The sequence below is a fragment of the Melanaphis sacchari genome, unplaced genomic scaffold, assembly GCF_002803265.2.
Source record: "Melanaphis sacchari strain LSU unplaced genomic scaffold, SCAv2.0 Contig93_pilon_pilon, whole genome shotgun sequence".
NCBI lineage: Eukaryota > Metazoa > Arthropoda > Insecta > Hemiptera > Aphididae > Melanaphis > Melanaphis sacchari.
In genome coordinates, this window is record NW_020271665.1 from 564,069 (window position 1) to 591,030 (window position 26,962).

The 26,962-nt window shown below is 28.6% G+C and overlaps 1 protein-coding gene and 1 pseudogene across 2 annotated transcripts in view; one reads left to right on the forward strand and one right to left on the reverse strand.

The window, feature by feature from the left end:
* LOC112603001 (putative mediator of RNA polymerase II transcription subunit 29) overlaps window positions 1-6,704 on the forward strand; it is a 100,172-nt gene extending 93,468 nt beyond the window's left edge. The window contains exons 9-13 of one of the 2 annotated variants that reach the window (XM_025351399.1): window positions 738-818; window positions 1,377-1,592; window positions 3,387-3,527; window positions 5,423-5,609; window positions 6,394-6,704. In XM_025351399.1, the coding sequence (XP_025207184.1) occupies window positions 738-818; window positions 1,377-1,592; window positions 3,387-3,527; window positions 5,423-5,461 (477 nt within the window). In that variant the 3' untranslated portion in view covers window positions 5,462-5,609; window positions 6,394-6,704. Of the gene's footprint in view, window positions 1-737; window positions 819-1,376; window positions 1,593-3,386; window positions 3,528-5,422; window positions 5,610-6,393 lie in introns of those variants that run through there. The other variant, XM_025351398.1, reaches the window with a different exon arrangement.
* Window positions 6,705-14,241: 7,537 nt separating this feature from the next.
* The window catches only part of LOC112603025, a 134,709-nt pseudogene continuing 121,988 nt past the window's right edge, over window positions 14,242-26,962 (reverse strand).

The following is a 26,962-nucleotide window of genomic DNA, read 5'->3' on the forward strand; positions in this document are numbered from 1 at the left end:
TGATTATTAAACAAGAAAAAGGGACCCATACAATAAAGCGCGAACGAATGTTTGTGACACATAAACGTGATTCTATTTAAATAGGTACGAACGTATAACAACGATAAATAAAAACTAATTTTAATTTAAGACATCAATTTTGAAAAACAAAGCAAATTAATAAGTAAAAATTATTCTTGAAAATGAAAACATTTATGAACTTCAATTTTAAATACTTCGTTAATTAATTTGTACTTTGATAAGTATTCTTTTACCATAATAAATAACATTATTATGTTTTGTTATTTGAAAATTGTATTTTTGTTATATTCCTTTTTGATATAGGTAAGCTAATGTTCTGAACAAAATAAGTTGGTTTAAATAACGTTTGATTATAAAAATTTAATTGAATGCTTTAGAAGATTAATGATTATTTTTCGGAAATATTTTACATAACGGTTATTGACCTTAACGTTTGATTAGTAAACTTTCCAATTTTCAACGATAATTAAAAAATTATGTATCGAAAAGAATGTGAATGGCGCGTCAAAGAACACGAATGTACAAAATAATAATTATAATTTCTAACTACGCAAATTATTGTCTATTCGGTAAAAAAAAAAAAATATGTCTTATTCATAGGTTAATGGTATAACTGTTTTATGACTTGAGATTATTTATTTTCGCGTTTATGTCAGAACGACAAATCTTTGATGTTTTAAAAAATATATTAAGTTTAATCTTTATAATGATTGCAGGTTTACAAGAAGAAAACAGAAGCCGCTAAAAAGGATTACTTAAAGGCCCTGGCTGCATACAGAGCGAGTCTCGTATCGAAGGTAATATTCAATATACAATATCATTAAATCCTGTGAACAATGTAATATTATAATGTTGTTATTTCATTATGCGTGGTAGATTCATTTTATTTACAATATTATGTTATACGCTATTCGATAACTTTTACAAACGAAAACTTTTTCGGAAAATAGTATTCAAAATTATTAATAGTCGAGTTTTATCGTGTTATTTTTATCGATCGTCGGACGTGTGTAAGTATAGTAGATAATGGCGGTGGTGGTGGTGATTCTCGAACAGGCGGAAAACTTATCGACCACCATCCTAGCCCGACAAAGAAGTTTGTAAAGTCTATCTAGGCTCGGGCGCGTGCGAGAGTAGAAAATTTATATCGTAAATTTACATGAACGGGAACGGTGAGAGGGAGACCAAATAACCATAAATAATAATACATAATAACAATATGATTTAAAACGCATCCACGACTAAATTCTCTCTGTAATATTAATACAACATATACATATTTGTATGTGTTTTGTGTGCTGTGACTTATGGCTTTTATAACGACTCGTACTTAAATACGCTGGTAACGTTTGCAGGGAGGTGAACCGGACTCGAGCATGTACGCTGGAGGGTATGTGGGCAGTTACGGAGGCGTGTACAACGGATATTCACCGCCGGCAGGACTTCCATCGCCACCCATGTCCGTGCCGTCGCCGCACTCGCAAGTTCACGGTCAAGTTAAGAAGTCCGCTATGATGATGGACAATCGGGTCCCGGTGATGAATAGCCACCCGCAAAACCACAACCAATCGGTAAGTTTACAAACGGTGACGCAAACATAAATGTTCCTGCGTTTAGGGGATGACGGGTGGTCATGGGGGTGTTTATTTGTACCGAACATAATTTTTTACCCGGTCCGAGTATACTCAAATACGCATTTACATACGATCAAAATGTTGTCGTCATAATATTCACGGATTCGATTATACTTTATTATGTGGTATAGAAGTGGTTTAGACGGTTAGGTCGGGTCAGGTCGGGTACGAGGTGATTTCCAGTTGCCAACTGCATATAATATAATATTGTCAGTTATGAACATTTGATCTTGATTCTATATACTTAACATTACATGTCAATAGTATTTGCCTCTTATGATTTAAATTTTAAACATTTGGTTAAAATATGAAATCATAGGAGGTCTATTCTGAAAATAACTTTAAAAAAACTCGCACGAATAATATTAAACTTTAAACAGATGTTATTGGTCACAATCCAAATTTAATAATTTTTAATGAGTTGAAAAACGGCAGTATAGGACTATTGAAAACTTCAAAGACCACTAAATTATTATAATTCTAGACAACGTCTTGTGATGCTTTTAAATATATTTATATACGTATATATAATTTGTTCATTTGTTGTATCATCATGGTCGCATATAGTGGTATTATTAATATGTAAATAATATATATTTATAATGATTTAAACTTAATGGCACTCTTATAAGCGGATTCGTCTAACGAGACGATTGCTATTAATAAATAAACATTAAACATTGTCAGTACCTACATTACTCGTATGAACTAAATATATTATGAAACACAAGTACCGCGATTTTAAAATAGTGGACAAAGTATGTCTAAACATGTTAATATATTAAATACGTGTTGCATAGAATTTTGACGTTGGTCGTATTTAATCTGTTTAATAATGTAATATAATCGTTTGTCTAAATATTTTATTAAAAAACACACAGTGCATTTTAAGTGATATGGACGACAGTAATGTTATGTTTAATATCCAATTAAAGAAAATAATTATTCTGAAAAATCAAAGTACTGAAATCTAAAAAAAAAATATTTACCTCTGATAATAAATTATCGAGTGTATCCATATTATTACGATTAGCTACAATACATCTTAGTAATTACCTATATGGCTATATTCGTTTGCAGGGTTATGGTAAAACTTGTATTTTATGAATTATAATTACAGAAGTATGAGCACTTTAAAAGTTTAAAAAGTTTAAATGTGTATATCAACTATTATGTAAATGAAAAGTAGACGCAACAAATAGTAATTCACATATTTATAACTAAATTTTCTTACTAACTATTGAGTAGATATGAAAATGATATACGAGTTTAATATATTAATATAGTTATTAGACATATTCTTGTCTCGTATCGTTTTAAATGTTTATTTATTTTTAAATTATTTACGTGATAATTTTATGATATTATTTAAAGAAACGTTTTAGATTTATGCAGAGAGTCAGTTGTCCAATAATATTTCCGTTTTTAGTGTTATAAAATCGTGTAAAATTTTTTATTTGTTCAAATATTTCGGTAATAAATTATCCAAAGTATAACAATTGTTTCCGAACCACCAAAAAAAGATTTATTCAGCGTCGAATCGCACAATGCACTATCGTTGCTGTACAACTTTCTTGCGTAGGGTTGTTGGTATGTGGGGAACGGGATGACATGTTCGACCTGTCATCCCGAATGGTAACCTAACCTAACGGCGTGACTCCACCGTGTGCAGTATGTCATAATTAAATTATGTTGTATATTTATTTTGCTATTTTTCTTTCCTATTTCCAGCAACAGACAGCTGGTCTGATTGGCAGCCACAACCAGGTCGCGCCCGGACTGAACCATTTGTCGCAGCATCCCCAGGGTGGACTTCCCCCATCGCCGCAACAGTCACAGCCCCCGACGCCACCGGCTAATGTTTCGTCATACGTGAGTATCTCATATGTTAAATTTACATCTATTATCCGAGTATACACCTAAACATAATATTATTAAAAACCTTCGTTGCTGGCAAGAAACAATTATTGGTATTGTTTGCGTGATGCTCATCAGAAATATGCTGTATAATGCCTTCGTGATTTTCAAAGGTTGAAGGATGTGCGGGTGAAAATATTTTGAAACTGTGATGGTTTCTGTGTGTGTGTGTGTGTGTGGGTGGGGTAAGAAAGATATGTTTGTCACACGTGTTATAAATAGTTATCAATAGGTGTGAACCAGTAGAACTGTAACAAGTGTATTAACCACCGACGATCAGAATAAGATCAGGTTTAATAATATAATATTATTATGTATAGTAAACGAATATGAGATATTATACATTATTTTTCTGGATGGCCGTACGATTTATTAGGTATTTCTTACGCAATGAGTTGGCTCGTACATCACGGCACGTTATGAGGATGTACGAGTGATTGATAATGATCAATGGTGGTTCCAATGGGGAATGTTATAATCTTTTCCCCGATAAGGGTACAATGAATAATACCGGCCGAGATGACGTATAAAAATATCGGGTTCGATGATTTATTGGATTAATGACGAGAATATTCAAGAAGCGCATTTCTGTTTATTCATATCGTGACAGACATTGCAGCAGTTTCCGATACGATATTCCACCCGGACAATAAGTCATTTTTCTGCGAAACGCTTAAATATTATTTCGGTGTTCGGTGTTAATAAGCGCTTAGATTTTCTTAAACACCCTTTATTAAAGGACTTTCAAAATGTTTATCAATGGAAAAACGCTAGTGCAATAATAATAATAATAATAATAATAATAATACAGGTTTTCCTTCGAATTTTGTAATGTATTCCACTCGAATGCTTCGTCGTAGTTACTTCTTATCTGCACACCCGTAATCGTCTTGCTGAACTACGGCTTTCCTGATAAAGTGACATTTTTATAATGCGACGAACACATTATCGCTAAAATTATTAGTGGCGGGAAACGGTCGTTTTAAAATGCATAATTTAGGGACTATTTAATCGGCCGAGCTTGATCTCGTTTTGTACAATATTAATATTATACATTATTAAAATCTCGTGAAAAATGTCTCGCGTGCCAGACGTTATAATAAATATAAAATAGCGATGTTTAAATGTCGTTACGTACAAGAAAAATAAAAGTAAATAACGTATACTTAAATTCGTGTTTGAGCTGCAACAATATTTCATTGTTATAATATGATGTACAAGTTTTGTTGTGTAGGGTCTGCACAGAGTCCGCGCGAGACGGTCGCCATGTAAAAATGTATACATAATATTATATTGATCTATGTACGCAGATATAGTACTTTAATAAGTAGAGGGGACCCGGGCACAGTAATTGAATTCCCGTTTGTTTGTTGTCGGATAAAATCAATACGAATGTAATTATGTACACAATTTTCGTTTTTAATTTAAAGCCCACTCGTATAAATATAATATAATATATACATCGCAGAGTACCGTCTGCGTTTTCCGTCTATTCTATGATGTATTATAAAATGTGTGGCATACGGCAATCAACAATAACGATTATACATCAAATAGATTTTCGTTTATTAACTTTGATCTGCGTCCTAATTTGATTTGTAGCAAATGATTCAACTCTACAGCTGTCCCGAGTATATTCTTCATCGCTGTCTATTGTCAATATATTATAATAGTAGTGAAACGGTTTTTTGATGGATTTGAATAGCGCGTAGGAAAAAGTCTATGAATTGACAAACAAACTATGTGAAACCACTAGATGTGAACCACCTCCCACAACAATAGTGGGACATAGGTCCAATCACATCATCACTGAGGCCTATATTAATGTATTTTTTGTTATCGTTTTTCAGTGGCCGTGGTGTTTCAATCCGACGCAAAACAGCCATTAGCCGGTGTCTCGCCGACACCAGCTCAGTAGCAGTCGATCGACGTGTGCATACGAAACGAATGCGGCAACGACGACGTATGTCTCGCACCGGATGCCGGATGGGACAACGAATATAATCGCAGTTACGAGTGTCGGCACCAACACTGAAAGTAAGTTTGAATCAATGTCGCGCAGTGGCAGAATACGTGGCGACGAACGCGCGTACCTATATGACTTCGGCGGTGGTAAATTTCGTATTTATTTCCGTTATTGTCGTCGTTTATGGTGTTCAGTTAGTGTTTGAGATTTCGAGATAAATCTAGCGGTTACGCCGTTAAAAAGTGCACGATTTTAAAAACCGATTGAAAAGCGTCGACGAATGTCTTACGCGAGGTCGTTATTGCAGCGATTTCATCTTTTACTGTTCTATAATATCACTCTGCAATATAAAGACGAAGACAGTCGTTGTGTAAAAGCTTTAAATTTTCTAAACTTAACAGTCAATTTCTGGAAATTCATAGTTTGTGATTGCCGTGCCGTGCAATGGTCTGTTATGTTAGGTACCTAATATAATAGTACCTATTATGTAACCTATTAGGTATATTGGTTTAAATAGGTCTGCTATAGGTTACATTTTTGGCGGTCGGGTGCTAACGTCGAACAGGAAAATAAAGAAATAGACGCGTTTACATCATTAAATAGCTGCCTTCACTCACTCTCTTTTAAACAAAAAAGTCAGTTACATATTTATGCCATCGGATGAAAATTTGACGATTAGTACCCAATGAATAATTAGTAATAATTATTAACTTGTCACCATTTTACGTATCACGAAGATGTCTGATTTCATCTTGTTCGAATATCACTCTCCACAGTCTCCACAGTTGTCGGCGAGCTTTTAGCTTATAATGCAATATTAATATGATTATTTTCTAATAACATTTATTTTTACAGGATTACGGTAAACGATTGATCTTATAGGTGCTTAAGAGGCCATAAACGAAACGCCCAAAGTCGATTATCCTCATCGTCCTCTTCCGGAAAATAAGAAGACCTGAAGACCGCTATCTGTCCCATGTACATTATACGATTATTATTATATTAATTATATTGTATTATATTATTATTATTATTATTATTATTATTACTGATATTATAATTATTATTACGTATGTAAATCCATGTGACTACGAGTATCTCATATTATAATGCTTGTGAATATTTATATTTATAAGAAAAAATAATATGATAATTCATAATGTTATATTTAACGTACTACAATATGATATTATTATTACTACATACATAAATATAATATACTGTAGTTTGTACATATATATTTTTTTTCGTTGCAATAATATCATTGAATCATAATGAATGTAAATAAGAATGTCGTATTTAAGCAATAAATTTGCTCCTGTAAATGTAAGCAATGTCTCCTGCGACAATCCCAATGCTGTTTTTGTGCACATAATAAATATAAACATAATATTATTAATATTGTTAAAATGAACTACTATTTTTTAACGTTTAAACCGTTTTCTTTTTTTTTTTATGTTAAAAGCATTAAGTTTTTTTTTTTTTAATGTAAATAATATTTACAATTTTGTTTTGTATTATATATTAAATATAATACAATATGACCTAAACCGTACAAGCGATATGAAAAAGTTGACGTTAGTCTTGTCTTAAATATTATTATTTACCATAAAATCCTTGGTAACTAGTACCATGGTTCATAAAGTATTTATGTCAATCCGACACTGTAAATTGTCACGTGTTTAAGTTATAAAGTGTTATGATACCTACTAAAGGACATTTAAAATTTAAAAAAGTAATAGCTAGGTACTCATATCATTGTGAAATTATATTATTTTTTATTCAAGTATTAACATTATTGTCTAATATTTATTTTTGTTTTATTTTTATTTTATTATTTAGCCAAATTGAAAATTTTAAAGTTGTTATTATACTGAATATTTTTTCTCTTTTGTTTATTTTTTAAGTAGGTATGATTTTATACTTTGTACATAAATGATTAAGAACGCTCATGTTATCTGTTGTTTTTTAATCTGTTTATATAGTATATTAATAAAATGTAAACGATTAAAAATGAAAAATAAAAAATGTAATTAAATAGTAGAAAATACCTCCTAGTTTTGTAATTTAATTATTAGAATCAGTTGTAACTGATTCGTTATTGTTTTATTTTTTACAAACAATGGTCTCAATGACTAGATACTATTTAATATTTATTATTATTATAATATAATGATTACACTTGAGGTAATATAATAATTTATCTATGGATATGTTGAATTATGTGTTAAATAAGTGCTTACAACCAAAATTCATTCCTGATAAATCATTAATTTTTAAATAGTAAGAATTGAGTGGTTTAAAACGATCAGATGTTTTTTTACATTATGAGCACATTATAATATGATCAACATTTTTCAATAAATCTTAATTAGTCATAGGAGTTTTTAAGAATAAATCAGAATAAATTATATACAAATAAATTTAAGGAAATCAAAAATATATTTTATGCTACTTGTAATATAATATTCTTATCTTAAGGTATGATTTGTAAGACTTCATGATCTGTCAAAAGTGGACTTTTATGGTTACAAAAATATTTGTTAGCGTTCCCAAAATTGTGCCCAATTTCTGTTGATTATTTATACATTTGATTTATAACTTTTGAAAAACTATTGTTGTGTAAGCCTACACAATTAGTCTTTTTACAATTTCTTCAACTTTCAAACTGCATTTGATGTTTACTATTTCATAAAATCAATACATGAATATATGACTATCAGTAAAATAATTAAGACTTTATTGGTAGTAAATCTTAATTTTGAATCATTTTAGTTTGAATTCAATAATAGCCCATCATTCTTAATCGGCACTCTTCTGATAAGAATTTTGAATTTTTTCGTATCATCAGGATTATTTTTTCATTATTTCAAAAGACTATTTACTCAAATGTTTATTTATTACTCATTCAAACATAATAGGGATATAGCATTACGCATTAAAATAATTTCCTTTCAAGTACTCTTGACAAAAGGAGCTTTTAGCTCTTTTAAAACGATCACATGAACTAACTTATATAAAATGCATATGAGATTCATATCTATAACAAAAAAAATAAATAAATAAATAAATGAATACAATTTAAACGACATTAAATATTATAGTAGGTATAAAATAACATGTACATGGTGTGAGGTTATATAAATTCTATTTTGAAAGTAGATATTAAGATTCAACTACTATTTCAGAGTTTAAATTCCTCATTAGTTTTAAACATTGTGAGGTATTACCTCCTATGTTTTAAACCAAATTTACTTTATAATAATGATAATAATAATGATGATAATGATGATGATTATGATGATAATAATAATAATGAGATTTTCGTCTTTGTTGAATGTCTTTTGTTATAGAAACTATTGTTAGTTTCCCAAAACAGTATTTAGGTTTTTGTACTTATGATTTTCAAAGATTGTTTTATAACAAATAATAAGCAGTTTCATTTTGTTTTAGTAGATTATTAGGTACCTTCCATATTGTAATTATTTATTGTTGTTCAATTTTTAATTAAAACTACATTTTTAAATTAAAGTTTTGGTATGGATAACAAGTTGTATACTTATATATTTTTTAAATTTAATTTAATCACAATAATTATAAAACATAATTTTAATTTTCTAAAATATTAATATAAGTAATTAGTTCATACATCGTAGGTTGTATGGATGTAGGCTGTAACCGTTAAATTCAAGCATGCGGTCGAATGTAGAATTAGCACGGCCGTCGTAACTTTGCGTATAGACACCGACTATTTACAAATTATATTATGATACTACTGCCAGGACTCTGCTAGTTACTTTAGGTTAAACATAACTCAATGTAATAATAAATTTAGTGGTGGCGCGAAATGGATTTTTTTGAGACAATTGTCTCAATACTAAAATGTGGTGAGGTTAATCTAACCTTATAGATACTGTTATAGGTAATGCGTATTTTTTATTTATTTATGATATTCTATAATTGTAGTTTAGATTAGAATTTAGATAATAATTAATAATGATAAAGTATTTTTATCAATACAAATTAAAATATCAGCTTCGATTGGTTATTACTTTTTATCAAGACTCGCTGTTAGATTTAAATACCTGAAGGACAATAAAAAATCTAGTATAAGAAGACTAATCCTGATTTTAAAAATGTATAAAAAACAGTTATATGATTAAACGATTGTACAATCGCCACATTAATATTAGTAGTTCAGCTAGTTGTTATTTAAATACGTACGATGTACAATACCTCATAGCTTGTAAAATCATGCATCGTGTACATAATGTACATATACTTCATAAGCAATTGATTATTATAATGTAAATAATTAATTTAAAAAATCTGATATAACTGCATCAATATTATAAATATAATGTCTAAAGAACCACTATCGACAAGAAAAATGCGTTAATTTTTTTTTAAAAATATAATTAAATATATAATTATATTGTATAGTAGAAGCTGTATATCGTAGTATGTATATATATATATATATTTTTTTTTAATTTAATAAATGATTAACTTTGATTCAATTAATTAATGATTAATCATTTGATTTTTTAGAGATTACAAAGATAATAGGCTTGAATTAAAAAAAAAAACTCATTTTACGTTACTAACAATTATTAAAACGTTGCACAATTTTTACGTTATTCAATATTAAAACGTTTATTTAACATTTTCATTTATCGTTATTCAATACTAAAACGTTATTCAACATTTGCATTTTTATTCTGAATAGACTATAGAAGGTACAAATGTACAATATTATCAGGTCATCACTAATCGTTATTAATATTATTATTATTATTATTAGTTATAGTCAATAACGTTTTGCGTATGTTTTGTTTAATGATAATATATCATAATATATTTTGTTAATCGTTATATTTTGTTTTGTGTTATTTAATTATTTATGTTTATCATTTTCCTTTATAATTACGTTTACAAATTTCAATTGTTGTTTTGTCAAATACAACGCTATAACTATAACGTTGTTTTCAAGCTCTGAGCATAAGTATGAAAATTGTATAAATGGATATAAATTTAAAGAACTTTGATACAATATAAAAAAAAAAAAAAAAAAAAAAAAAATGGAAAGTGGTTTAAGTGTATCTATAGGTAAATGCATTAAAATAATAAAAATACGTTCTAATTCAAATTATAGACTATAATCTATGACAATTTGTTATCCCGAAAATTAAAAACGAGTAAATTTTAAAAATATGGTAGATATTACTCAGTAGATGTCAAATCGTTTGACTTGAATGAATATCGATATTCAGTTAGTCATTGTTATAAATCTGCTCAATTTTAATTAAATGATAAATAATTGCATAATTTACTATTATTTAATCAAAATAATTTTCAGCTTATGTGACTAAGTATATTTTATGATATATTTAAATTATTACTATAGAAATTTATTTTAAAATTAATTTAACACATTTTAGTAGAATTAAATTTATTATATTAACAGTATTTATTATTTTAAACAAATTGTATAGATGCAAAGTAACTAGTTTTTTAGTTAAAAATGTAAATAAATTACAAATTACAAATTCCTATAGAATTAAACTAAATATTTTGAAGATGCCATTAAGTGTAGAAAATGATAATTTAGATAATATTGGAATGTTTCAAATTTCTGAAATTTATATTTTAAGAGTTAAAATAAAATATAAAAACTGTTTAATGAGTCAAGGTCCTCAAAATCTTAACTTAAGTTGTTCGGAGAAAAATAATTGTGCAAATATAATCAGTATTTTTTTTTTTTTAACTTTTGTATGGAAATAAATGAAAAATCTTGTGTTAAGTTTTCAAACTTTGATTTAAATTTAAAAAATGTAATAAATGTTTAACTTGAAAATAATTTGCAAATTTTCATGTTTTGAATGGACAAATTTAAACTTATAAACATTTTGAATGCTTATAAAAAAACTTTCATTGTTATATATTTTTGATAGGTACTTTTTATTTTCTATAAGAACAACTTACGTGGAGCCTATTATTTTATTTACTAAGTTTTTACACACGAGTACAAATTAAAATAATTAAATTATACACAAGTCGGAAAAAAATGTATTAATAAGAAATAATAATAAGATAGCTTTTGCAAATTAATATTTCTATAATATTTCTGGTTATTTAAAGAATTTAAACAATTACAGTTTTAAATATTAAGCAAATTTTTGAACAATATTAAAATAATATAAATCATAATGGCATGATCAGATTTTTATCCCGGAGCAGTTTTAAAAATAACGGTGAATTCAAGTGAAACATATCTGTCAGTTTCGGATTAATTTGAAAATTATTTAGTTCATATTAATAGGAATTTCGATCTACTTAAAATTTTAACTATTCACTGGAGGATTTTGTTTGCACTTGCTTAAGCCAAGAACAATACATAACTGTTGCATTCATACATACGTAAATCATCATAGTATAAGTTCGTTGATGTTAGTTATTATTAGTTTATACTGTCAGTAAACATTTAATTAGTTAATTGTTATAATACCTGATTAATTTAATATAATAAGACAGTTATGATCAAGCCATTGATTGAAATAGGTATTTATTATTATGAGATAGTATTTAAAATGTACATCACTATAATAAATTTCAAGAAACAATTAAAGACCGAATTTTAGAACACATTTAGTGTTATTTGATGTTTACTATTTCTTTTTCTTTTAAAATTAATATTATTATGGATAAAAAAAATGTTTTATATTGGTTTTCGTTTTGTCTTTTTTTTGTTGATTCTTTTTTAGATTTTGAGAAAAATGATTTGATCATTATAGGACGTGTTTTTTTATTTTTTTTTTTTTGGAGAAGTACACAATAAATAATCAATAAAATGCTTCAATTTAAAAAAATAAAATAGTGATGGTTTTTAGATATAAAATTGGATCTAGTTTTCTAGTTTATAACTTAAAGAGATCAAAAACAGATTTCATTTTTTATTTACGATAAAATGTTCATAATATTTTAACTATTTTGAGCTATTTATAGGCATAGAAATTGTAGTATATAAAATTAGATTTTTATTTTATTTTTAAATATAATCCATTTACTAAGGCGGTTAATCTATTTTTATTATTTTATGGTATTAATACTATTAACAGAAAGATATTATCAAATTGTTGTTATAAAAGTTGATGTATGGTATAAATACATATTATTATAATAATTATATGCTAATAATATAATAAATTCAATATCTATTTTCGAAAAAATATATCAACCTTCTATAATATTAAAAGTAAAATAAATTATTTCAATAGCTATATCAAGAAAAAAAAATACATCACTTAGTAATATAGGTTGATAGACTGTTTCTGCTGAAATTTATTTTCCGTATACAAAGATACGTTATTGAATTCAAATTGTTCACATCTATTACAATAATAATTAAAAAAATAGTTAAAATATTTAGATTGATATTAATTATTTATTAATATTTAATCCACTCGACACGTATTGTACAGCAAGCGGTACTCGCTTACCTACCTTTTTTGTTTAAAATTTCTTATATTTTATTATAATAAGACTTAATCACAATAATGTATATTTCAATAAGTAATATACAAATTTTAGCACATATTAATTTTAACATGATAATAATATGTTGAACAATAATTATTATTTTTATATTGACCAGAAATATGTTTTGCTTACATACATTACATAATACATATATAGATATTGTATTTAAATGTCAATAATTGAAAATACTATTTTAAAATTTGTATTATGTATACATATATATATATATATATATATAAATGTAATCAGAAGATATTTTGTGTTTTTTTTTTTTAAAAATTTCAATTAGGTATTTTTAAGGTATTTTTAACAAATAAATTTGTTTAATTTTGAACCATTTTAAACCAATAGGTATCGATCGTTAGAAAGACTACATTAATTAGCGTGATATGCAATATTATTTTAAGTATTAAAGGAACTACATATTTACAGAGATGTCAACGTTGAGTAATAATTCAGTTTATTAACAAAACACAATAATTTTATTTCTTATTTCACAATGATCTTATTCGTTAAAATCCATTAGTAAAAAATAATGTTTATACAAAAGAACTCGTACCTGTACAGTATTAATGAAACAATAGACTAAAAATATAATCATGGATATTAATATTTAATAATTATTTTAATATATATAAATATGAATATATATTTTTACATACTGTTAATAAACAACATGGTTCATAAACAACGAGAAAATATCCAAATATTCAAAATAATAATAATGATAATTATAATAATAATTGTCGCTATTTGTTTAAGGTCTGCAGTAGGTTTATAGCATATTTTGATCGCTAGAGACTGTATAAATTTTAATTATTTTGTCACAAACAAAAGTAATATAATGACATAAATAGCGGCAAGTTATGCTGTAGGCACACAGAAATCATATATATATTTAGAATATTGTATAAAAATTATTGATTAATAATAATTGTAAAATATACAAGATGAAATTTACTAAAAATTCTAAACGGCTATAATAATTATTATAAGCATTTTGCTGTAAGTATTTTCTGTTTTAATTAAAAAGTCTTCCTTCCTTCCTCATGGTTGTCTGTATGGGTCTCGACAAATTATAATAAAATATAATATGTAGGTAAGCTTATGTGGAATTTATATGTGGTATATATTTAATTTTTAACAAGTTAATAATATTGTATTATATATATAACAAATACATAAATATTTACACACATTGATTTTTTACTATTCAAATATGATAATATATTATGTGGTAATAAGAATGAATGTAAAGACGAATTGACGAGCACACAAAATTTCGTTTTGTTTTATAAATTATGTTTTGGTAACTCGTATATATTTTAGATACCCCGTTTTAACAAACGAATAAGATAATAATAATATAATACACAATATTAACAGTGATAATTATAATATGTTTAGGGTTGTTCCACGGTTTATCAGTGAGTTTAAATAAAAACGTTAACGGCTACTTATTATAAACCAAATTGTTATTGTTTTGTTTAATATGATTTAACCATTTCATTGTAATGTGTTTCTTGCAAAATAATTTAGAGATATTTATAAGAAACGAAAAAAAAATAATCGGTATTGATGGAGAGTGCATATTAGTATTATAATTAAACGACACTTAAAGAAAAGAAATTCTAAAATTAAAATTTGTAATCCTATGTATCGTGCAGTTTGTTACAGAAGACGACTGTTTCTTGAAATGTAACCTAACCACCATGGTGATTACTGGTGATTGGCCGCCATGGCCAATTTACAAACGCGTTTATAAAAATACATAGTTAACATAATGTATAATATGCTGTGCTTGTCTACCGAAACGGAAAAGGTGGTTGTAATGTAGCAGAAGAAATTTTAAAATTATTGCATGCAAAATAAGGTTTTGATAATAATGTTTTATTGCTATGGAAATATTTTGAAAATTATTAAATTAAAAAAAATACCATCGACAATAAAATTATTTTCTTAGAAGCTTGCAACCCGAAACTCATCTGTCTTCCGGTGGAACATCACTATCAATATTATATAATTAATATAATATCATCATTAATTTTGTGTATTTATTTATTTTTCGGTCACAATTGACTTCGATAGAGGACTTATCGGGATTAGAAGTGTACAACATTAACCGTGGTAATTGGTATCGATTTACATAGTATATTTTTCTAATACATTCTATCGTCACAATATTCACGTTTAATATTTAATCTTATAATATCAAATAACATTATTTAATATTCAATCAATTTTTTTTCGTGAGCAGTGTACAACTCGAGTGTAGGCGTATTCGTTTTTCAATGACGTTATTATTCCGACAACAAATTGCTATGTAGTGTTTACATATAACAAATTATACAATATTTCATATCGTATATAGTTAAAGAGAATAGAATTTGCATAAGCTTGGAACAAATCATATTTTGTTTTAAACTTTTACGATACGCATAATAATAAGATCCAAATAAATAAAATTATTCGTTTGTTTTTGTCTCATTTTGGTAAACTTTTAATAAAAAGTAAATTCTATACCCGGTTTAGACTCACGAAGTTTCAAACATTATTCCGGCACGCAATTTTCGTAAGTTTTTTTTCTATTACCTCCAGTACATTTTATATCAAATCATTTAAACTATCCGTTATCAAATTGAATTTTACAATATAGAAAGTGTTTCTGGAATGCATAAAAAAAAAAATTACTACATTCTTATGCGTTCACAATAACACGGAATTCTAACAACGAATTTCTACACCCTTATGGCTTATGATTTTTTTTTTTTTTTCACTAAAATAATGCAAAATTGAAGATGAAAACAAAATCTCGTGAAACTTGTGAGTCACAATCAATTTTAAGATAAGTCATGTTTCTTATTAATGAATTATGAAGAATTATAATGCGTGTCACGGTAAGTTTAACGTTAATTTTGACTGCTCGTGCGAGACTCTCGAGAACGTTTATCTGTCTACTATGCGTAATCTGTTCAGCATGTTACCGGTTAGGTTAATCTATTTATTTACTTTCGGCAGGTGCGATAATATAGTTGTATAATTTTTGGTGAAACCATATCGCCGGGTTGCCGGAAAGTCAAATAATGTCATTGGAAAACGAAGATTTCGTTAAAACACATAAATGTGAAACGTGTAAGACAACAGCAATAATAAAACAATTTCAACAAATTATTTTTTTGGTAACTAGAATAATTATTAACGGCCAACGGCATAACAATAATTATTATAATAATAACACTAAAAACATTTCACGTGAACAAAACCCCAAATCAATAATGACCGTTAAAAATATCGATTACAAAACAATAATAAAGGTAATAATAATAATAATTATAATAATTATAATTGCAACGTTATTAATACAAGTCGAAGGATAGAGGACGTCGGCGGTGAGGTGAATATGGTGGTGAACGGATAGTAGGGTGGGGTTTGACGGAGGATCCGACGAGGAACAACCGAGAAAACATTTAATTTTTATCTTAAACACATTCAAAAACAATATCATTATCGTTATCAATAGTAATTACAATACGTAACATAGTAATATAATAATTTGAATATAATATTATAATTTATAATAATAATAATAATAATAATCATAATAATATGTACAGAGACGTCCTCTTTAGCGTGTGTCATCTCGCGTGTGCGCGTTCACGCGGAATTGCATAGCGTCGAACGTTAAGTAATGTCATAAGTAGAACAGGTCACCGCCACCGCTACCGCCGCCACCACCGCCGTCCCCGCCCACGCCACCGTCACCGCCGCCGCCGGCGCCGGACGATTCGCGGAGCTGGTCGCATATCCTGGTCAGGTCGTTGGCCAACCGGTCGATTTCCGTGTCGGAAGACCGGCGGTGGCCGCGGTTCGACTGTCACACGTGCAGTTCCTCGACGGCCGCCGTCTTGGTGCACGGTTCCGGGGCCACGTCCGGCCAGGGTTGGACGAGGACGCGTGCGCGTGGTACTGCGACGACGGCGCGGGCCCGCCGCCGGCCACCGGACCGGAACACGTGCAGGCCGGCAGGCCCGGACCGAACGGCCGCGTGCCTCTGATGGTCCGATGCGTGCTGCTGGTGGTGATGACCGCCACCGCCGCCGCCGTGGTGATGGTGTTCCGGCCGCGGGCACTTCGGCGCGGCTTGGCAGGGCCGGGCAGCGTGGACGCACGCGATGCCGTCACGATGCTGCCGCCGCGGTGATAGCACTATGGGCCGCGACGTCGGCGAATTCGGCGGGCGGCGGTTGCGCCGCGGCCCCCCTGGGCACGCCGCCGGTGGTCGCGGGCCCGCTCGCTCCACCGGGGTCGGTCGGTGGCTGCGTGCCGTTCAGGGTGGCCACCACCGGGACCGGAGGTTTTTTCAGTATCGAGTGCGGTTGTTGGTGCTGCGTTTGGTGCTGCTGTTGGTGCTGCTGCTGGTGCTGCTGCAAGTGTTGCGTGACCGGCCGCGTCATTTGCAACAACTCGGTCGCTCCTAAAAAACACAGGAAATGTCGTTATCAGAGCGAAAAAACCTTCGGGGCCCCAGTCGTTGGTCGGGGGGTGTATTTTTGACGCTATTAACCCACAGTTTTGACGCGTGTTTCGGTTTTAATAACACACCGTGTGACCCATAATGATCGATTCTTACGCCTCGAAAAGATAATAATTGTGATTTATCGCTGTAATGGTAGGTATGTTTACCAAAAATAAATTAATGTCTTTTTTTTATAGATTAGAATGTCAAAACCTGACATTATGCCTCTTTTGACCGTCACATGCCAAAGAAACTATTGCAACGGGTGATGTACGATTGTGAACGGACCTTTCCCCGTAACTCGATTGGGAACGTTTTTACCTGCCTTTAATCGTGCGGTGTTGCCAGATTTGGTGTTAGTCAATTAAAAACTTTTAAAATAATTAAATGGTAGGTATAAGCGTTTTCTGCTATTACGCTTTCAAAACAATTCACATAACCTTATGGCCAGAAAAAATAAATCTAAAATTGAATTAACATTAAAACATTATAATGATTATAATTTATAAAATTCACAAGGATCTAATTTTATATTTACAAAAAATTAGAAATTTTTAACTAGGAAATTTTTTTTTTATGTATACATTATGCAACAGTATTATTAATATTTATACTTCGAAATTATTTTAATTAATTAGAAGTTTAAACACTTCATATTATTTCATATAATTTTATTTTAGTTTTTAACATAGCTATAGCCTATAATGTAACATTATATTATTAATATCGAAGAGTTTTTATTTATAAAAAAAATTTAATTGAATTCCCTAACAAAATAAAACATACTAAGAAATTATAAATTTGGCAACGTAACCTATAAAAACGTTCGTAATCGTTCGTTTTTTGACTTTAAAAACAATTTTTTTGACAAGTGACATTCGTTTGAAATCGTATTATAAAAAAGGTAAAACATTCCCAATCGTGTTGCACCCATCACAACGGTAGTCAAAACTCAAAATTGTCATTGTAATCTAGGTACACAATCGTTATCTGTATGGGAGTGCGATGAATAACGATATTATCATTGCGTTTTTGTAATCGAATATAATAATATGGGATTTCCGAAAAAATATTGTTTTTAGATTATAGAGTTTTATTTATTAAAAAAAAATAACCACATATTGAATATTTATATACCACTTTCATTCGTCAGTGTTCAATTTTCTGATTCAAATTTTCGCTTTGTCTCGGCCAGCCCAGTACATTTCAATTGATTTAGTTTATTCAATTAAATCTGAATATTTGGTGATTGAATAAGTTTCAAATGGACGATTTTGGTGTGCTGAACGGTACATTCGTTATGAAGTAGATGTTTTTACTGTACTCTATTTACGGTATTCTATTATTACACTTTTATAAATAGCTAATATTATTTTTATCGCGATGATATTATACGATAATACTGATGATTACGAATTTCTAACGAAAATAAAATAAAATATACGTGAAAATACTTAACTTGGATATTTGACAACAGTTTTATTTGGATAAAAATTCCCAAAAATAATAATACTATGATCTTGGCTTGACGATTTAGTTTGGTATATGATCATATTATGTGTACATACATTTTTGATCTATTAATTATTTTATAAAATGAAATAAAGATAATGTAAAAAAAGATTATTATAATATGTTTAAATACAATATCTACTAAATGACTATGTTGTTGCCACGCGACAATAATATCATTGTATATTCATTTATTCTAAATCGATAATACGATTATGAAAATAATATTATTGTACCTACAATAGTATCAAAAAATAAAGGAAAAAAAAATATCACCTAATAATGTGCTAATTGAAATACGAAATAGTCAATTCGTGTTCGGGATGAACACGTGTTAAAAGTCGATTAACTTTGAGATTTCTACCACGCATTCAAATAGACTCATAAAAGCAAAACTGTTGATTTTGTAAATCGTGGAAAAATGAGCCATGAGTGTATAATAATTATTCACGATTACGCATTATATACTGACGTACGGTGAACACAGACATGCACAAATAATTAAAAATATCATGTTTATTGATCGCGGTTGAGTGATCCTGTTTTCAGCGGTAGACGACCAAATCGTACTCTGTGATCGTTCGAGTAGCTATAACTCACTGCTAAGTGTTTGCGGAAAATCAAATTTAGTCGGCGGAACGATAACTTGTAGGATAAGCGAATGTCGTGTGCCGGATAAACCATAGTTGGTCACAGGCATAAACCGTGTATACGCGTATGGAAATTCCCGAGAGATTATGCAAGTGCAGTATTGATGGATAGATGACGATAAGATTCGTAAAAGGATACATACTGTGCTATAGATGTTACAGTCTTATGCACACACTGGAATCGATGCCGATTGCTGCCTCAGAATAAAATATAATTATTTTAATCGTAAACACGGTAGTAATATATCGTGTACGTGCGAGTTCTGCGTTCGACTTCGACGTTACTATTCACTTTCTTTTTACCTATATAATATTCATATACAAACGGAACTACTGAACTATAAGTCTTGACGAAAGTCTTCTTATATTTTTATTTTTTATTTCAAATATATTTTTAGTAGATACTACCTTACTCGACTAATTTATTATCTCGTATAAAAATAAAATAAAATTATTACAGTGTGCTGTTAACTGTATACGTCGTAGAGAGCGTGCACTAAACTAAATATATATATATATATGTACGTAATAAAAAGAATGAGAAATTTTTCTTTGTGAAATTAAATTTGTTCATGTTATTATTTGTTTTGCGCATAAGAAACCAGAACATTGTAATGTTGTTGTTATGGTGGCCGGGTTACAAATGTTAATTAGTACGCACGTCATAGATTATACCTGCACTGTATTATTGTTATAAAATATTCCGTGTTCGAGATAAATAAAATTAGCTTGTTAATTAATTACTTACGACAAGAAATTGTCGTATGATACTTTAATTTATTGTTTTTGCGGAAACTGGAAATCGTCGTCCTATAAATAATAAAAAAGATCTCGAACATTGCAGATAATACATTATATTTTGTGTGTTCTTTGAAATTAATTTTTAAATTATTTAAATTTTTTGCTTTCAACTCTGTACTGTTTGCTTTTTATTTATCATCGGTTGGTTATGGCGGAAAGTTGGCAAAATATATTATTATTTTTTAAATTTTAATTAAATATAAAAAAAAAAAAACAAAGTTTTCCGGAATTCTTCATAAATTTATTAACATTTCATTTAAATAAAATATAATATACCTTATTATAAATCTTTGAAAAATTGTTTTCTGATAATTTACATTTTTAGATTAAGTTTAACTTGGAATAAATGAAACATAATATTCATAATAATTCAGTATAAATTAATTTGGTACCATTTCCGCACGCCCAAGTATGGATAGGTATGTGCTACTTGTATGATTTGTTCACAGAGACAAGTTAGATGCCATTTTAAATCAGAAACCTATATCTATATCATCGTTATAAAAATAATCAATTTTAATTGAAATAGTTTTTGTGGAATTTTTTTTTTCTAAAAATGACAGATATTGTTTTTTAATACAAAGTAAAAACCGATTGGTTACAGGTACTCTCACTATATCATTGTGACAGTTTAATCTATATCTAAATAAATCACAGAAAAATCAATTACGTACTTGATATTGAGAATTTAAATTTTTAACGGACATATACAATTTTAATAATACTGTAGTTAAGATGATTGATTATATAAGTAAAAGTTGTGGCAAAATGTATTTAATTTTAATTAGGTAAAATGGTGAAGTGGTTAAAGCGGTTCGTATTTTGGTTATATGGTTTAAAAATAAAAGATGATATACATCTTATCCATAACTGTACTTGATTCCTAGACGATTTTTTTAACGTTATTTTTAAAATATACAATCTGTAAATAATTGTTTTACAATAAACATTTATGCTAAAAAAAAAAAAAAAAAAAATAATAATAATAAAACACGATACGGTTATACACAAAAATAGTTGTATCAAAGTTAACTTAGTCAATTTAATCATTCATCATTATTGTTGGTGTTATATTATGTTTGTTTTATTTTATTTCATTGATAACATGTTTTGTCAGTGTCTACCTAGAATCGTAAAACTCTGTACCTAAACACTTTTTTCAAATCGTAATAAAATTGTATACACTTATTAAAAACTTTTATTATCAAATACTTTCGCGTTTTAGTTCCAAATATCTTTCTTTAAAGAAGTCATAAAAGTAGCATTTACTTTATCTATTGTTTAAAAAAAAAAAGAAACCCATTATGTTTTTATTTCTCTTTTATTATAAGCTTTAGGTTCTAACCGTTGTCTAGTTTTTAATGTTTTTTTTTTATTTATTGTTATCATCATTATTATTTTTTGGAAGTATTCCAATTGGGTTATCAATTGACAGGAGCATTATTATGATTCATGGAATTTAGTTCTCTCGCATAGAGTCGAATAATATTTACATTCATCGAAGTATAACAAATACTATAATGTATCGACATAACTATGTTATTATGTTAAATGCACAATTACGGCCGTATAATATCAAAAGACCTATTAGTGCAAAAGTTTTAGTTTATCCATTATACAATAAAACTAAGAGAGTCGTTTACTTTACGAAGACTGTGTATGTAAGCAATTTATCCCTAGACCCTCTTCTATTTTATTTAAGTACTTAAAAACGATGATATAATACGTACGTATATCATACTCATCACGAGTTATTGTATTTCGACTGACGTTTTTTTTTATCTTTAAATTGTCACCGTGACTTTAACGAGACGTTTATTTTATAACCGTTACAATTATATTTTTTTTTGAAGTATGTATTGATACACCTATATAGTTTTTTTGCTGTATATAAAATGTTCATATGGTCTCAAATGTCCGTTCCACTATATTGACATAACTAGTAATTATATAAAAATGATTTACGGGGTTAATATATTAGTATCATCCTTATCGTTGGATCTAGACAACTTAAGGGATAGAAGAGCTTGAGCATTCACATCTAGAATTCTAAGTACGCAAGGTTTAATACATACGCAATAAATAAGAAAATTATATACGCATAAAATAATGTTCAGTGAAGAGAGAAACAACGGTTTGGGTCAAGATTGTTTTATTAGTCAAAACGAGTAGAAAGAAACAACGGCAAAGAGGGCCGGAAAATAGGAAGGATAAAAGAGTGGCGTCATGATAATATTTAAATGTGCGATGGTAAAGAATAGTAGCAGTGTATAAGAAGTACTCGTAACGCGCTAGTGACTCGTTTTGAAAATTATTAACAAAAGTCGTATTTAGTTGGTCGATATTTTATTTAGAAATAAATAATAATTTTTATGAACACGAAGACCATTATAATAAAACTCTGTGGTGCGACACATTATTAATCATTGTCTTATTGTATGTATATTTTATATTTTGTGTTTATTAATTCCTTATTATTTGCACGCTGCAAGTGTGTGCATTTTTTTAAATCTGCACATTATAGTGTATTGCAAATTTTATGATAAATATTTTTTAAGTTTGTACTTAAATTTGAATGTATCAATAGATGTATTTTAATTATCGTAATATAGATTAGGTACTCTATTTCTAAGCTATATTATATGGTTGACAAATAAGGTGTAGATTGAGTTTAAAGTTTTTTATTTGAAATTGTATTTTTATGATTGCCACATATACAATCCTATCATGAAATAAATCTCATTCCGGGATTTTTGAATTCAATATTTGCAAACATTTTTTCTTATTAAAAAATAAAACTTCAATTTTGAGTATGAAAGTGAAAATTTTGTAAGGCTATGTGTATTTCATTTTTATCGCATTAAATATAGCTTATTAAATTACACCATTCACATATTTTATATTATGGTCTGACAATAACAACAAAGGCGGCGTTTACCTCCTGTAGAACACAGATTAGTCATCGGGCCTCCGTTCTCGGGACGCTTTTTGATTTTCCTGATCCGGTCGTCTTGCTGCTGCTGCAAGTTCTCGGCGTCTCCTCCGGCGCCGGAAGTCCGCCGGCTGCCGGTGTTGCTGCTCCGCCTCCCACCCCAACCAGCTGACTTGTTACAGTAGATCACAGCGAAAATCATTATGTTAAGGAACAACAGCGAACAGCCGATGCCTATGGCTACGGCCAAGGCCAGTGGAAACGTTTGATACGCCCCGCCACCGTTGCCGCCGCCTAAGTCTTCCTGGCCGTCGGTTCCTGACGACGATCGACCACCTCCTTCGGTGTCGTCTTTATCACCATTTGGCCCATTTTTGAGCTGCCGGCCTCCACTACCGCCACCGCCTCCATCATTATCGCTATCACCGCGATCTGATGACGAGGAAGATGCCACCACTACTGGTGGAGGTTGTAACACGTTCGTCCCATTGGTCGTTCCGCCATCAGATGTTCCGGAAGAAGTCTTGTTGCCGACCGTAGGCTGTTGCATTATGACCGGTGGTTGACCTGAACCCCGGTAGTACACATCCGGTGCCGGTCTGTTGGTCGTCCTTTCCGAGCCCTATGATCAACAATAGATGACGATTATTACCATAATGCATACTTAATATTTTATTTTAATCGAAGTCAGGTAAATTTAAAAATACATAACAAACCATTTTTAGACAAATAGTCGAATTGTTCTTGCTAAAAAAATATTATATTTAAATAATACATTATTATTGCATATTAAACGATTGACATTGTTGATTGTACGTAAAATACCCCACTGTTTTAGCCATTCAGTTTCTATTATCAGTTATATCGTCATAAGATCCGGGATAAACAATATAATACAAATAACATAATATTATTATTTATATTATAGTTTTATACTATAGAAAAAGATATCACATCAACGATGAAATGGTAACGAAATTGCTTATATAACAGGTTGTGTTATCATAGCTGATGTGTATAACAGAAGCATACATTTCATGAAATGCTAGAAAAATGGATCCAATAGTGTTACAAACACGAATACAAAAAATAATAAAAGTCACATTGTAGAAGTACGTAATACACTATTTAAGTGCTTTATATTGTTATACATAAAGTTTATATATTTGAGTTTAAATTTAAAATATTTTTATAATAATGCTTATAGAAAACATGAATAAATTGAAAATTAAACCGAATAAAAAGTATATTAACAAATTTAAAATTGTATTTAAATTATGTCCAAACTTTGTGTTAATAATAGACTTATAAAATATTTATTAATTTAATTTTTGAATAATACGTGGATAAAATTATATTTATTTTAAAATCCAAATACTTTTTACAATGTTTCAATAACCAAATAATTTTTAATACCTATCATTATCAATAAATTGTATTAATTGTTCAATGTCAAAATATTTCAAAAAATATGTAAATTCATTAAATATTTTTACAGTTATTAAACTTGATTAAAGTGTATTTGAAATTTTCAAAATGCATTTATGTTTTTTATTTTGAAATATTGGTTAAATTATATTATGACAATATTATCGAGGTTGAAATATTTATTAAACGAATCAAACTTAATGATGCAAATATAATATGAAATAAAAAAATAACAATTAATTAATTAATCATTGATGTAATACCATAAATGTAAATCATAATTATTTTTTTTCAATTTATGATTCAATAGTAATCTAATTATTAAGTTTTAAATTTAATAAGTTGTATGTCTTCTATAGTTATTTATCAATAAAATTAATTTCATATTTACTGTGCCTAATATTAGATCTAAACAAACTCCTCCAGTCTTGACTATACGAAATTATCATTATTATTTTAATGCTTTCAATTATTAATACAATTTTAAACACAAAATAATCAACTAAAAACAGACTTATTAATTGTCATTGGTTGTTGTATAATTTGACATCTAATTTGCATACTAATATCATTCACAGATCAATTATAACTCATTAAGCTTGCAATTTAATTTTATATAGATCACAAATTTACAAATAACCAAGTTTTATTTTATTTTATCCATAAAATGGAATAATAACCGTTTTTAAAAATATATTATTTTTTTTTTTAAATTATTTGTTAATTAAGCCAATGTAATAAAATACAACGAATAAGGTTTAATGTAGTTTAAATCTAGTAAATAAATTAACTTAATTTTGTATATAACTACTCGTATATTATAATTATAAATTGTTATGTTTTTAAAACATTTTTTTTTTTTAAATATCTAATTGGTTTTATGAAATACTGTTGTTCTTATTAAAAACAAAAGGAATTCGTTTTAATAATAATATTTTCATAGAATTCACAATTTTTCATTAAAATAAACTAATAATTGAAGTTTGAAATGAAATTTATTCACAGGTACACAATAATTGCTATCTGGACAATTTATGAATGTTAATGATTTTATATGGTATTTAGTTTATTAACTAGTATATTCGGTAAAATACGTCTGGGTCTTTATACAAAAGTAAGTTCACTTAACCCTAAGAATGTATGCCATTGAAGCTTACGAAACTAACTTCACATTCAGTCGTTGCAAACATTTCTAAACAAACATAATTTACGACAAGTATATAAACCTTCTGTGGGACCTCTTATTATTTATAGTTCGAGCTGGAACGTTTGGTAGATTCATAATAATAAATTAGAGAAGCCGCAAATATCTTAAAACTTTTGAAACCGGTGATTTAGTAAACGTTAAATCGTTTTTTTCAATTAATTTTCCATCGAAAACTGCATAGGTAGGTGTATTGTTGATTTTAAAATATTTTAATCGTGAGATGTTTGTTTTCACAAATTAAAACGTTTTATAATTATTGGGTTCTCACCAAAAGTAAACGTTGAACTGTAATATTTTAGTATTATACGCGATTGTGAACGTATATGAAGGTGAATACATGTCCTGTTTAAAACGGGATTGTCCTTTTTTGATAATCATGTCCCGTTCTCCCGACAAACTCTGATTGAGACGCTTTTTATCCCGTGTTTTTAAAAGATGGTATAGTTTGAATACCGTTATTTCCATATTGTTAAATAATGTTTGTAAAAAAATTATCAATGTATTAAAAAAACATAAAATAATTTTAAAAAAGAGTAATTTATTATAGTTATTATTTTACTATTTTAATAAATTGTAACTTAAATGTAATTGAAAAGAATACAAAATTATCATATTAATAAAAAATTGTTTGTCCCGTTTTTTATTTTTATAAAAATGGTCACTTAAACGTATACCCAACATGGAGATAATTTAATGAAATTAATTATAAAAACCATTGCGAACAAAATCAATTTATTATTATTTCTCCATAGTTACCAGGTGTACCTACCGAAATATCAAAGGTAGTACAATTCCTAATGCTCGATTTGGAATCGTTTATTGGAGAAGACGAGGAGTTG